General features: G+C 37.5%; 1 protein-coding gene across 2 annotated transcripts in view; it reads left to right on the top strand.

Annotated features, from left to right (window-relative positions):
• Nucleotides 1-12,478, top strand: part of LRP6 (LDL receptor related protein 6) — a 134,226-nt gene that overhangs the window by 13,446 nt on the left and 108,302 nt on the right. Inside the window, exon 2 of one of the 2 annotated variants that reach the window (XM_065033718.1) lies at nucleotides 82-475. In XM_065033718.1, the coding sequence (XP_064889790.1) occupies nucleotides 82-475 (394 nt within the window). Of the gene's footprint in view, nucleotides 1-81; nucleotides 476-9,718; nucleotides 10,156-12,478 lie in introns of those variants that run through there. The other variant, XM_065033724.1, reaches the window with a different exon arrangement.

The following is a 12,478-nucleotide window of genomic DNA, read 5'->3' as shown; positions in this document are numbered from 1 at the left end:
CATCATAGTGCAAGTTACAGTTAATATGAGTGGTGTTAATGCATCTGTCTGTCCCTCACCCCTTATTTCTCCCATTTAAAGCTGCCCCACTGTTGCTGTATGCGAACCGACGTGATCTGAGACTGGTGGATGCTGCAAACGGGAAGGAGAACGCCACAGTGATTGTGGGTGGCTTAGAGGACGCAGCAGCAGTGGACTTCGTGTTTGTAAAGGGGTTGATATACTGGAGTGACGTAAGTGAAGAAGCCATCAAACGAACAGAATTCAATAAATCTGGGAGTGTACAAAATGTGGTCGTTTCTGGACTTCTGTCACCTGATGGGCTGGCATGTGACTGGCTGGGAGAGAAATTATACTGGACAGATTCTGAAACAAATCGGATTGAAGTTTCTAATTTAGACGGATCGCTGAGAAAAGTTTTGTTTTGGCAAGAATTGGATCAACCCAGAGCAATTGCCTTAGATCCTGCAAGAGGGTAAGTCTTTGTTAAAACAAAATAATAACAAATATTAAAATTTCTGCTACTTCTTGTTTGTTGAAATATTTTAAGTAAGCGATGGTACTGTTAACGAAGTTATCCTAAGCCATTTTGCGTTATTGGTTCTCTTTCTATTAGGGTGATTTGAAAAAAAAATTTGCACTTCTGAAATTACATTCATACTGGTTTGAGAAAAACTAGGAATCAACGATGTTTAAAAGAAGTGTTGGAAACTTCTTTTGGCAGTAGTGCAGAAGATGAACAGAAATGGAAAAGTTCTAATGTAAAATCTGATATAATCTGTTTGATAGGCCATCAGCTGCCTGTGGATAGGCGTGTGCCTCTCTGCCGTGTCACGTAGCAGATTTTTTTGGAAGTTTGTTCATATTTACGCTTGATTGAAACAGCATAAGAAATGTGAGAGATCAATACAGTGTGTTAACAATTTGATATGTTTTAGCACTTAACAGTAAATTTACAGAAGGGTTTTTCTCCCCACCCTTCAGGGAACTTTTGTTTTAAAAAGTCTTGTGTTTTGGCTTAGCCCGTTCTAGAACAGGTCTAATTCTTCTCAGCCCTCATTTCAGTCCCTGGGTGTGACTTACAGTAGTATTTTTTGTGTTCTATTCTTGGGACAAGCTGTGGTTGCCAGAAATGCTAAATTCAGTGGTGTTTTTGGTGATATTATGTAAATGGCTAGCTTGAGGTTACCCTATAGATAGTCATTTTGGATAAAGTGACTGGTCTCCTGAAGTGAGAGATTAATGGAATATCCTTGATTCTATGTAATCTTTTGGTGTGGTAGTGGTGTTTTTGTTTTTAATCTGTAGGATATATCTCATACTATCTTTTCTTAAACAAGCAAGATAATGAATCTGTTGTACCGTCATTTCACATATTTTTTTATCAGCTTTTTGGGGGAGAATCAATGCATTGTTTCTTTGGGAAAATGAGGGCTGGTTTAGTTCTTGTAACTTCTTTACATTACAATTTGTTGAACTTGAGTGTTTTGAGCCTCATCCTCCAAAAGAATGATTCTTTGTAAAACATGGCTTCTCTCCTAAACTTCATAGAAATACCATATCTTGAATACCTTCTTCCACAGTTTCAATAGGCCTTTGACAATATATAAACAGGAAAGATGTTTCTTTTGTGTTACTTATTATTCCAGCTTTGGAAATAACAGAAGGATGGATTTATGCTTTCCCTGTCTCTTTACAACTTAAAATTTGGAGCCAATGATAGCATTAATTTTATTTTATTAGACTCTAAAACCATTTAAGAATGCAAGGAAAGATGTAATGCTCATGACCCTTTCACCAACCATCCCAAAACTGAAAGAGAAAAGAAAGGAAAACGCAGTCAAAGTGGTTTTGATTTGGCTTGTAGCCAGAGACAGAGATTCTCATTAGTTAGGAATAATGCACTGTTATAAAGCCAGTTGGTCTTTTTTAGAAGAGTATTTATTTGTATTTTCTGAATATGTACAGTAAGATGCTCAGTGATCAAAACTAGACGATTGTGTACTCTTGCACTCTTTCATAATACTTTACATGAAGAGGAAACAACATGAAATATATCAAAGGTAAAGTGAACTCGTAACTTTTTCCATACTGATAGTATGTTAAAGCAGTAAACACTTCAGTATGCTTAGATTTAAACCAAACCAAAACAATGCAAAAAACCCAAACACCAACCATCCCTTCCCCAAAACGAACAAAAAACCCCTCGAACAAATGTAATGGAAGGACAAAATATTTTTTTCTTCCAAATCTTTGTAGAGATTACTTTCTAAGTTGTTATATGAAGGGTATGTTTTAGGAAGGTAATAGAGTGATATATCCACTCTCTGTTTAAACTATATTGCAGTTGCAAAAATTACAGTTCCCTTGTGCAGTTTTATGACAGAAAACCTCTCAGCTTTTAATAAATCTGGTTACATTTCAGAACTTCCTCCAAAGCTTGAAACATAGGTGGAAGGAATGCATCAGCACAGGAACATATATTAAAAAAAAAACCAAACTTCAAACTGTTTTTGTATGCATGCTTCTTTCACTAATATTTACATTTTTTTAGCCCTGTAAATGTCTTTTCACACTGTTGCCTGGCAGACAGTGGTAGGAAAAAGCCTTAAAAGGATCTAAGGACAGTTAATAAAATATGAAACTTGGAAAAGCAAAACTCCTCTTATTTTCATGCAGTCTAATCCATCTCCTATTATGCTTAGTTGATAGTTATTCCAGATACAGTTTTATAAAGTCTTGCAGTTCATGAAAAGAAATTATTTAGCAGCAAAATTTATACTAAGGTTATCATTCCCCTCAAGTTCAATTTTCCTTAAAAGTTTTTGTCAAATGTAGTTGATCTAAAGTAGGATACATCAGGTATTTCACGATCAAGTTGATTTAAGTACCAAACTACATGTCTGTTCTGTGCTTGTTTGTACATGTGTATTTATTATCTGTGTCTGTCTTACTGAAAACATGAGAATGCCTACATTGAAATGAAATTTTAAGAATAATATAAGCTAACACAAATGTGTAGTCATGAATAACAAATTTTCTTGGCAGTGTCCAATGTAGAGAAAACGAAATTTTCCACCACAACTCTGGTCTTCTTTGCAACTTGGCTGTTGTAGGATACTCAACAGTTGTTCTGTGAAGGTCATTACTCAGTGCTGTTGTGATAGTTGGGAGTAGTATGATTGGACTCTTTCAGAGCATGTTACAGCAACAGTAGTGGCGATTAAAGAATAACTGGTTTGGGAAGCCTTTGCTACCACTGCCAAAACCATGTGTTAATTGTGTGTGAGGTTACATGCATAACTGAAATACTGGAGTAGAAGTTAGACTTGGTTGCCATGTCTGTTATCAATAATGGGAAATGCAATACGTTTACTAATGGAAAATGTTTTCTCGGTTGGTAACTGAGACACAGCAGCCAAATCTAATTTTTACTCTGATATTTTTGTCTAGGACGCCATCAGAATCTAAAATGTGAAGCCTCCTCTTACTGGCCACCTTCTACAGACATTTTGATGTTTGAATTTCTCATTTCTCATGGTCATACACTACAACTTACTTTACTTTTTCCTATTTTAGTTGTCTTGATTCTCAAATATTGTGTATGTCCCAGGAGGGAGGAAAAGGGACCTCGGATGAAAAGGAAGGGAATGGGGTGCTTGTTCGGCTGCTTTTTGAAGTGAGATGGGGGTACTCAGGGCAGTTTCAGGAAGGCTTCTCAGTCCTAGTCATCCTTTCTGAAACTGTTTATTCCTGACCTGTGTTAAGCGTGAGGCCTTCTTACTAAGATCAACAGCTGGGAGTAACACATACTCTGACGCTTTAATGTTGACTTTTTGCCAGGGGAAGACCAGGTGTTAGACCACCAAGTGCAGGAGAGCACCAGATTTAGCAACTGCTCACATGACAGTTGAGCAAGTGGAAAAGAGGTTTTTCTGCTTCAACACTCAAAATGAGAAAAATAAAAAAAGACACATCTATTCAGATTCTTGAGGAAGTACTGCTTTAAAATGCAGTATTGTATATTTGTATTGCTGTTTTCTTGTTATTTTTAAAGTTTGTACAACCCTTTTCTCTTCATGGAAAAGACTTTGTTATTATAGTTCCCCCAAAAATATCCTTTAGACAACTTGGTTAGCTTTCTTCATAAGAAGCACTATCGAAGTGAACTGGCTTTTCTCAATTCTGGATGTTTTGTTCACAACAAAGTGAATTTAAAGTGCCTTCCAGAAGTGCTAATTGTTTACTTTTCAGGAAATGTTTTAAATCATGTGAGTCTATAGAGTTACCTTAATTGTCAAACTCTTGTGAAGGTTGTGAAGGTTGTGAAGGTTTTCAGCTAATGGAAGTAGAGTACAAAGAGCTACAATACCTTTTATGACAGCTGAAGTTGATTTCTGAATGGAGTAGTCTGCATGTTGGGGAAGATCTTCAGATTCAACACATACACAAAACCTTTGCAGGGAATACATACTCTTTCTTCCATTCTTTCTGGACCTACTTATTTTCTTTTTTTTTTTTTTTTGAAAGTTGCTAACTTGCTTCTGAGCATGTCAAGCACAAAAGTAATTGTAGTATAGGCTTACATCTGCACATCATAACAAAAGATTCATGGGAACTGGTAGTATTTGTTGCTGAGTTGTGAATGTTATACAACAATATAAAGCAACCTGGTTTTGTCTGGGATAGAGTTAATTTTCTTCCTAGTAGGTGGTAAGCTGCTGTGTTTTGGATTTAGAGTAAGAATAATGTTGATAATACACTGATGTTTTAGTTGTTGCTAAGCAGTCAAGGACTCTTCAGTTTCTCATCCTGGCCTGCCAAGGAGAAGGCAGGGAGGGCAAAGGAGCTGGGAGGGGACACAGCCACGACAACTCACCCAAACTGGCCAAAGAGATCTTCCATACCATGTCATGTCACGCTCAGTATTTAAACTTGGTGGAAGCTGACCAAGGGCACAGTTGTTGCTTGCGGATAGGATGGGCATGGGTAAGTGGGTGGCGAGCAGTTGTGTTGTGCATCACTTGTTTTGTATATTCTTCTATTGTTCGCTCTGCCTTTAATATCCTATTAAACTATCTTTATCTCAACCCATGAGTTTTTTTTTTTCCAGCTCTCTCCCACATCTCACTTTGTGGGGTGGAGAGGGAGTAGATGAGCAAATGTTTGTGTGATGCTTGGTTGCCGGCTTGGGTTAAACCATGCCATGAGGAAAGGAAAGTGGACAGTTCTAGTAACAGTTAAAGTCTCTTTGATTTCAGAAACAAACAAACAAACAAACAACAACATTTTGAAAGTGAAAAAAAAAATCAGAATTTTATTTGTGAATTCACCTGTTCAGGGAGGTTTTTTTTTGTTTGCATGCAAGTTAGTATTATATAAAATGGCACCTTACATGTAAATTCCCCAAATTATGCAAATAACTGAAGACTTTGCTTCATAGTTTCTCTTGCTTGATGCCACCTCTCCCTTGAGCAGATTGCTTCTGACTGAAAATCTTTTTCCTGCTCCACTGCTGATACTAACCTGTTTCACAGGCAGTGGATTAGTGCACTCAGCTAATAGTTTGCTGTATAGCCTGGCCTGTGCAGTAAGGAGTTAATGTTGAGGTTTTATAGGCAACTTGCATGCAAGTGTTAAGCTGATATGAAATCTGCAGACTGCTGTGGTGTTGACACAAAGATTTATAAGGTGTATTTAATCTTTCTTCACCTAAGGAAGCTCTGTTGATCAGATGATATTGTTGGTTGCAAATACATCACTAAATTCCGATAACAGCTAAGATATTAAATAAAACAAAAGGTAAGTTTTTGGTGACTTAAAGATAATGAAGCCAACCCAAAAGATTTCAGTGGTATTGCACAGGTTGTCCTTATGACACTGCATCAGGAGTAGCCCACCTTAGCTCTTGAGCAGCATCTAACTCTTGGAAGATCAAAAACGCAGTGCTGGTGTCACTAGTAGATGGACGATCTTGGCGTGGGGAATGTTAGGTGGTTGAAATCTCTAGGCATGGGAGACTACAAATCAGAGAAGGTTGCCTAGGCCAGGATTATACTGTATGGTTCAAAACCCAACAGCATGTAAAGCAGCACTTCATCCTGCAAGAGGCTGGTGTGGCTTCTCAAATGTCCTTGCTATCTTCTGCCTCAGAACTATTGTAACTCCTTCTGCTTCTGAAGTATAAGGTGTTGGGGGTTTGGCTCTTAGTCCCATGATCTTTGTGGCTTCTGAGAACAAGGGCAGACACTATTCACTTACTGTAGTAGCATTGAATATTAGCTCTAAGGGTTGCTTTGTTTTGTTTAAATCTGTGACAGTCTGTTCAATTTGGGAAGTTCTTTCACAAAACCTGGCAAAGTTTGTTTGATATTTGTCATGTATGGTTCATATGATGCTGGTTTCCAGTTCAGTGCTAGGATATTCCCATGGGGCTAAATGCTAAAATCATAAAGGTGTCATTTTATTACACAGCTCAAAATGTTAATTTATTTCTCCTCCTCTCTTTTTGCCTCACCTGAAGGAGGAGGTGAAGGAAGGTAACCAGTAACCCACATATTTAAAACAGAGTGAAAGCCTGGAGAAGTGACCTCTCTTGTAAATCTTGCTGTGCTGGTTTTAGATCTTACTACCATTTACTGCCTGTCCTCACTCTACTGCCAGAGATTGCCAGGAACTAGGAGAGGACCATATTCACTAATATATTTCCTTTAATTTTCAGGTGCTTTACCTAGTCTTCACTTTGTGGAAGGAGGTGAATGGAGGTGGGAACGATTTGGCTTGTTAGAAATCAAACTAGAGTGCATACAATTGATTTTTGCAAGACAAAAATTTTTCTTACAGTCTCAGTTATCTTAAAGTTGTAGATACTTTTAGCTGTGGACAAGTTTGAAAATAGCCTTTCATCCCTACCTCCTTCGTTCAGTGCTTCGTCTGGAAAACGAGACTGTGAACTAGTCCAGTTAAGGGCTGTGTATTCCCTTCTGCCATCTTTCCTGTAATAAGCTCATAGCATCTTCAAACACTGTAGAGTTTGTCAAAACACTGAAGTTCATTGGCTTTTTTTCTCTTTGTGTCTTCAGTTTTGGACTTGTTCTGGTGAGGCATGTGAATATGGTATATTAAATGATAGTCTGTTGACAATTTGGGGTAACATTCAAGAGGCTGATTTGGCCTGTCCCTTAATGTGTACCTCAGTGGTGCAGTGGTAAGGGTGATAAGAATTAGTAAATTTTATCCAACTTGCTGTAAAGTATCAATGCATGCTTCATATATTTGCATACGGTGTTTGTTTAATAAGTTAGAACTAAGTATTTAAACTGAGGTAGTAATTTCTGGTCTGTGTGAATAACCTCTGGTGATGAGACTTTGGGCATGCTTCTGTTTATCTGCATTTTCAGTCCCTGCAATTATAACTTAGCATCTAAGTCTAGACTATGAAGACCTGTTGTATTTAGAAAAATAAATTGTGAACAAACAAGTTTTCACTAACAACATTTTGAATGAAGCTTTATGCTGAGCGAACACAAGGAAAATGATGATTTTAGACTTCTGGTAAGCATTACTAGCTAGATGTTAATTAAAAGATGTTTGTTCACACACTTTAAAAAATTAAAATTATCCTAAGACAACTTTTAATAATTCTTAACAGGAATTCAAATGGGCCATATTAATTTATAGCAAGGAGTTATAATCTGAGAGACTGTTCATTCTGTGTTCTTGTTTGAGAAATTCAAAGTAGCATTCCTATTAAGGAAGCAGAGTGGCTTTGAAGGAACATCTGTGCTATTTCTGGGGAAGGGGCCAGAGTAAAAAACAAAACAAAAACCACTGAAAGACCAACCAAACAAAAACAACAACAACAAAAAACCCAACAAACAAATAAGCCATATCTCCCCTCAAAACTTACATAACTCGGCAGTGTTTGTCAGGAAATCATTACTTCAGAATCCATGGCATCTAGTAAGACTTGTAGGAGAGAGCTTTCGATTGCTCATCTAAACCGTTGCAGCTGGCTCAGCTTAATAATTGCAAATTGCTGCAAGAAATTATTTTAATACTTCATCTTAGGGAAAAGTTTTGTTTGTAATATCTTTACTCTGCCTAGGCTGAATATTTTAGAGGGGGTTTTTCTAGAAATGATGACGAGCCTTGAAAGCAACGTGTGTTAAAGCAGATCTGCACCAGAAGAAGTTTATTGGTGGAATCAGCCTTTAGCAAATATAGCTCATTGAAGTGCAGTTTAAAAACTGTTTATCCTGCAACCATCATCTTGCCTTTCTAAGTAAGCTTCACTGTCAAGAATGTGCTTTCTGACATGAAATGAGATTATACTCACAATTCTTCTATTGGCGGACACATTGTACACATGACAGTTTGCAGCAGAGTATAAAGCAGACTCAGTGCAAGTCACAGTGAGTGAGAGGAGCATGGTAGTGTCAGGCCTGATCTTTGATGAATCTGCTTGTTCATGGGCTTGTGGAGTGTGCACATGAAAGGAATGCTGGAGGAAGAAAAGTTTATGTTTTCTTCATTTGAAATCAAGATAGTTTGGGTTGGTTGTGGGTTGAGTTCCCCTTCCCTCAGTGTTTTGGGGAGTGGCTGAAATGTGTCCATTTTAAAGTTTGATCCAAACTTTAGATGAGGGTTTTGATCTGCAGTGTAGAAAATGGAGCAGAAAGTTGCCTTTGTTCCCCTGGAGGAAGTTGATTGTTGGATTTATGTTGTTGACAAAAAAGATTGATTTATTGCTCATTTCTTGAATAAAGCTGATGAATCCACTTGCTAGCCTGATTTGAAACAGACCGATAATATTCTTCAAATAAACTATGGACTGAATTTGCTTAGAAAATGAAAATCATAGCACTCAGCTATATGAAAGTTCAGCATGATTAACAAAGTCTATAGAAGAATAATCTTTATTTGGCTGCCTTCCTGGAAAAAAGAAAGCTACCCCTGTGGAGAATTAGTGTATTTCAGTACTGTCTTCTCTGTAGAGTCGTCAGATGAAATGCTATGGGATAATTAATTGTACAGAGGATGTCAAGGTAATGCAGCCTTTATAATGTAGCAAGTAAGAAAGGAGGACACACCAGGGACATAAAATACCAAAATAAGTGTTTCTAGAACTTGGGTAGTGACCCCAGGACAGGAGAAGATGGTTTGCATTACAGTCGGCATGCCAGTGTTGTTAGTTGTGTCTGTACAATTCTACCATTTCAAGATCTGTGTATAAAAGACCTGAAAATGAGTAGAGGAAAGCGAAAGTTAGTGCTTTGGATTTCTGCTTGATGCTTGGAGAATTACTCCTTTTAACTTGTTGTTGTATTACTGTAGCCTCTCTGTTGAGTTCTTGGTCTGGCTGTTTCTTCCAGGCTGTTTTTAAAACAACAAACCCAATTGTGGGTGTTTCATAATAAAAGAAAGCATTAGAAAAACCCGAGCTTTGTCTGTGGGAGCAGAGTCACTTCAGATGGGCCAGTGATGCTGTTCCACAGTAGTATTCTGGATTTTAAATTGTGTGTTTTAAATGCATATGTGTGGGTGAGAATGTATATGTAATATGTATTTGTGGTGTCTGTGTCTAGTTAGTTGTATCTTATACTTGAAACATGGTGGTTGTGTTTACCTTATATAAAACCTAAAAACCAAATCAACCGACACCCTCTGTCCCCTCCCCCCCCCCAAAAAAAAAAAAAAAAAAAAAACCAAAAAAAAAAACCAAAAAACAAACCAAAACAAAACCCAAAACAATAGCCCAAACCCCCATAAATATAGAAACCTTTTTTTCCTTGGATTGATCAGTAGAAATATAAATAATAGTAATACATTTTCTGAACCTTAATGCTTTAATTAGTATTCTTCTAACTCCACTGTCTTAAAAAAGAAAGAAAAAGTCAGCATCCATTCTGGGTCTGTCTCTTCTCCTCCCACCTGCTTTCTTTCTGCAGGCTTGTTTAACACATACTTTACATTTTCATTTCTCATGGGAACCTTGTCATTCACACTTCTACATCTTAATTCCGTGTTTCAGCGTAAAGTATTACTTGTATTAAGTTTTCTCTGTCAGTTGAAGCAAGAAGAGATAAAGATAGGAGATTATGCAACTAAGAGCACTGTTAAGTCGGAGAGCTTTTTTTTCCTAAGTAAATCTATGTAAGTGTGAAATTTATTTTTCTTATTTAAAGGATAAGTATTATCTTGCTGTAGCAGGTTGTTAAAAATTATCCTAAAATTAAAGAAAGCTGTCTTACAAATTAAGCTTGTGTGATTCTTCTGCTGTGTATTGTAGTGGCACATAGAAATCTCTTCAATTCTGAAGCAGAAGGTTCTTTTACTAAAAATGCATTTATTTGTTGTAGAATAAAACTGTATCTTATTGTCTAACTTTTAGGTTTATCTCTGGCAAACTTCAGAGTAAGCTGAACTAAAAGATGCTATTTTGATTTTTTTTTTTTCAGCATGTATTTTTGTGGTGTACATTAAAATCTTTCTGTGACGCACACGTTTAGATATAGATATAAGTGTGGTTAGCTTGAGGTAAAAATTAGGGGGGGAATTGCTCAAGAGATATGTGGGGTTTATAAAGTAGTGGGCTCTGGTAGGTCTCAAAATGTAAGAAGGTCCTGGAAGAACACTTTCAGATGTGTAAAACAAAACTTGCCTGTTACTTACTGGAAATATGATGGAGCTTGAGCAGTTGTTAACAATCCAGTGTTGTCTGGATTCTGGTTCTGTCTGTTGTTTCTGAATATGTTGGTAAGCTGGTGCTTTACCTGATCGTGAGATCTCACAGAGATGTCCTGTTAACTGCATGAAGTATGGGTTGCACATCGATTTTACTGTGCTTTCCTGATTAAACAATTTGTTGTTTTATTGTGGATAGCCGGACATGCCGTTTTAAACGATGTTTAATAATGTGCTTACTGTGGCCAGAAGTGATGGCTGGAGGTTCTGACTGAGAATTTCTGTTGGCCCCTAGACGTGCATAAAAGTAGTTGCTTGACTGAGAAGGATTGCTGGATGTGGTGTTCAAGCCAGCGCTCCTCCTTGAGCTTGGCAGGCGCAGAATGGCTTGGCCAAGCAGTCAATAGCGAAACCAGAGATTTGTTTTAGCAGAGGTCTGATCACTGCTCTTAACCACTAAAAGCTTTAGCATTAAATAAATGATATAGTCCTAATCAACGTTTTATAGCTACAAACCAAATTTGGATTTAAAGAGGTGGATACTATGAAAGCATGAAAGTACAATGTGTTCTTGAGGTTTGACAGAAATTTGTTACTTAACTAGAGAAGAATTGTCTCCTTGCCTAAAAATGTTCTTCTGTTTCAAGGCAGAAATGAGACTCGGAAAACTGAGTTCCTAACCAGAGTTCTTTATATTAATATATTTGGTTTCACTTCATCAAAATTGGTGAAATCTCATCAGTTTATGTAACCAGAGCGATTTGCCTGCTGTTTAGCAAGTAGCTGAAGGACAGTCTTGTTGATAACTGCAAAACATTAAAGAGGGGCTCTTTGTTCCCAGTCCCAGGTTCCCCTGTCTGGAGCAGATTGCCTATAAACTCTGCCCTGTGGCCCTGTTGTTGCATGTTCTGTCTTCTTTATATCCCCCTTCTTATAAAATTGATGCACTCAGCTGGTCTCACAGAGATAATTAGCTAATTGAAGGTTAAAAAAGGAAAATCCAAATCAGAATATAGAGGGTTTCTATGTATCAGCTTTTAAATGTCCAGCAGGACATACCTGAACTGGAGCCAAGCAACGAGTAGGAGAAAGGCTCAGTGTGTTTTTTCTTGAGTTTTAATATGCTTTGTGGTCATCTGGGGCTGTACAGATACAGAGACAGAAGTCTTCCCATTTTCTTCAGTGAGAATAGGATTACAGATGCCAAAGGGCCACCCGTGCAACAGAGTGGGAAGATTAAGATTTTTGAGCTCTGGTTCCTATTTAAGTTCTTTGTCACTCTTCTGCTTTTGAAGTCTGGCCCTCTGCAAACAACTGCTAGCAATCTAAAGTTGAAATCTTATGAGCTGAATTTCTCATGTGTGGCTGTGAAAGTATTAGTTGTCTTCTATGATTCTCCAAAACACACAACATGAGACTGACTGTGGATTTGCGTAGTTTGGGACTCTTTCCCCCACCCACTTGCATGGTTTTAAAAATCTCACAAAACATCTTTCCCATTCCCTTCATCCTCCTTATGACATAATGAAAAACTCCCTTAGAGAATTTGACATGTGGCACCCTGAAAATACATAACTTCAGCCAAAACTCTGAACAAAGAAATGTGACTTTGTAAAGACGGTGGACAACATTGGTTGCCCACATGTGCATGCACATGGCTTTTGACATACGTAAGTGTGTGTGTGCATATTTTATCTGTAGAATTCACCAGTGTAAATATTTACAGTACATACACCGAAAGCTCTACAAATAAGAAGCGCCTGAAATCTGTTACAGAAGTCAACCCATTAAA

This window comes from Columba livia, chromosome 1, assembly GCF_036013475.1.
Source record: "Columba livia isolate bColLiv1 breed racing homer chromosome 1, bColLiv1.pat.W.v2, whole genome shotgun sequence".
Taxonomy (NCBI): domain Eukaryota; kingdom Metazoa; phylum Chordata; class Aves; order Columbiformes; family Columbidae; genus Columba; species Columba livia.
The sequence above is the reverse complement of the archived record's forward strand: the minus strand, read 5'-3'. Positions and strand labels throughout refer to the sequence as shown.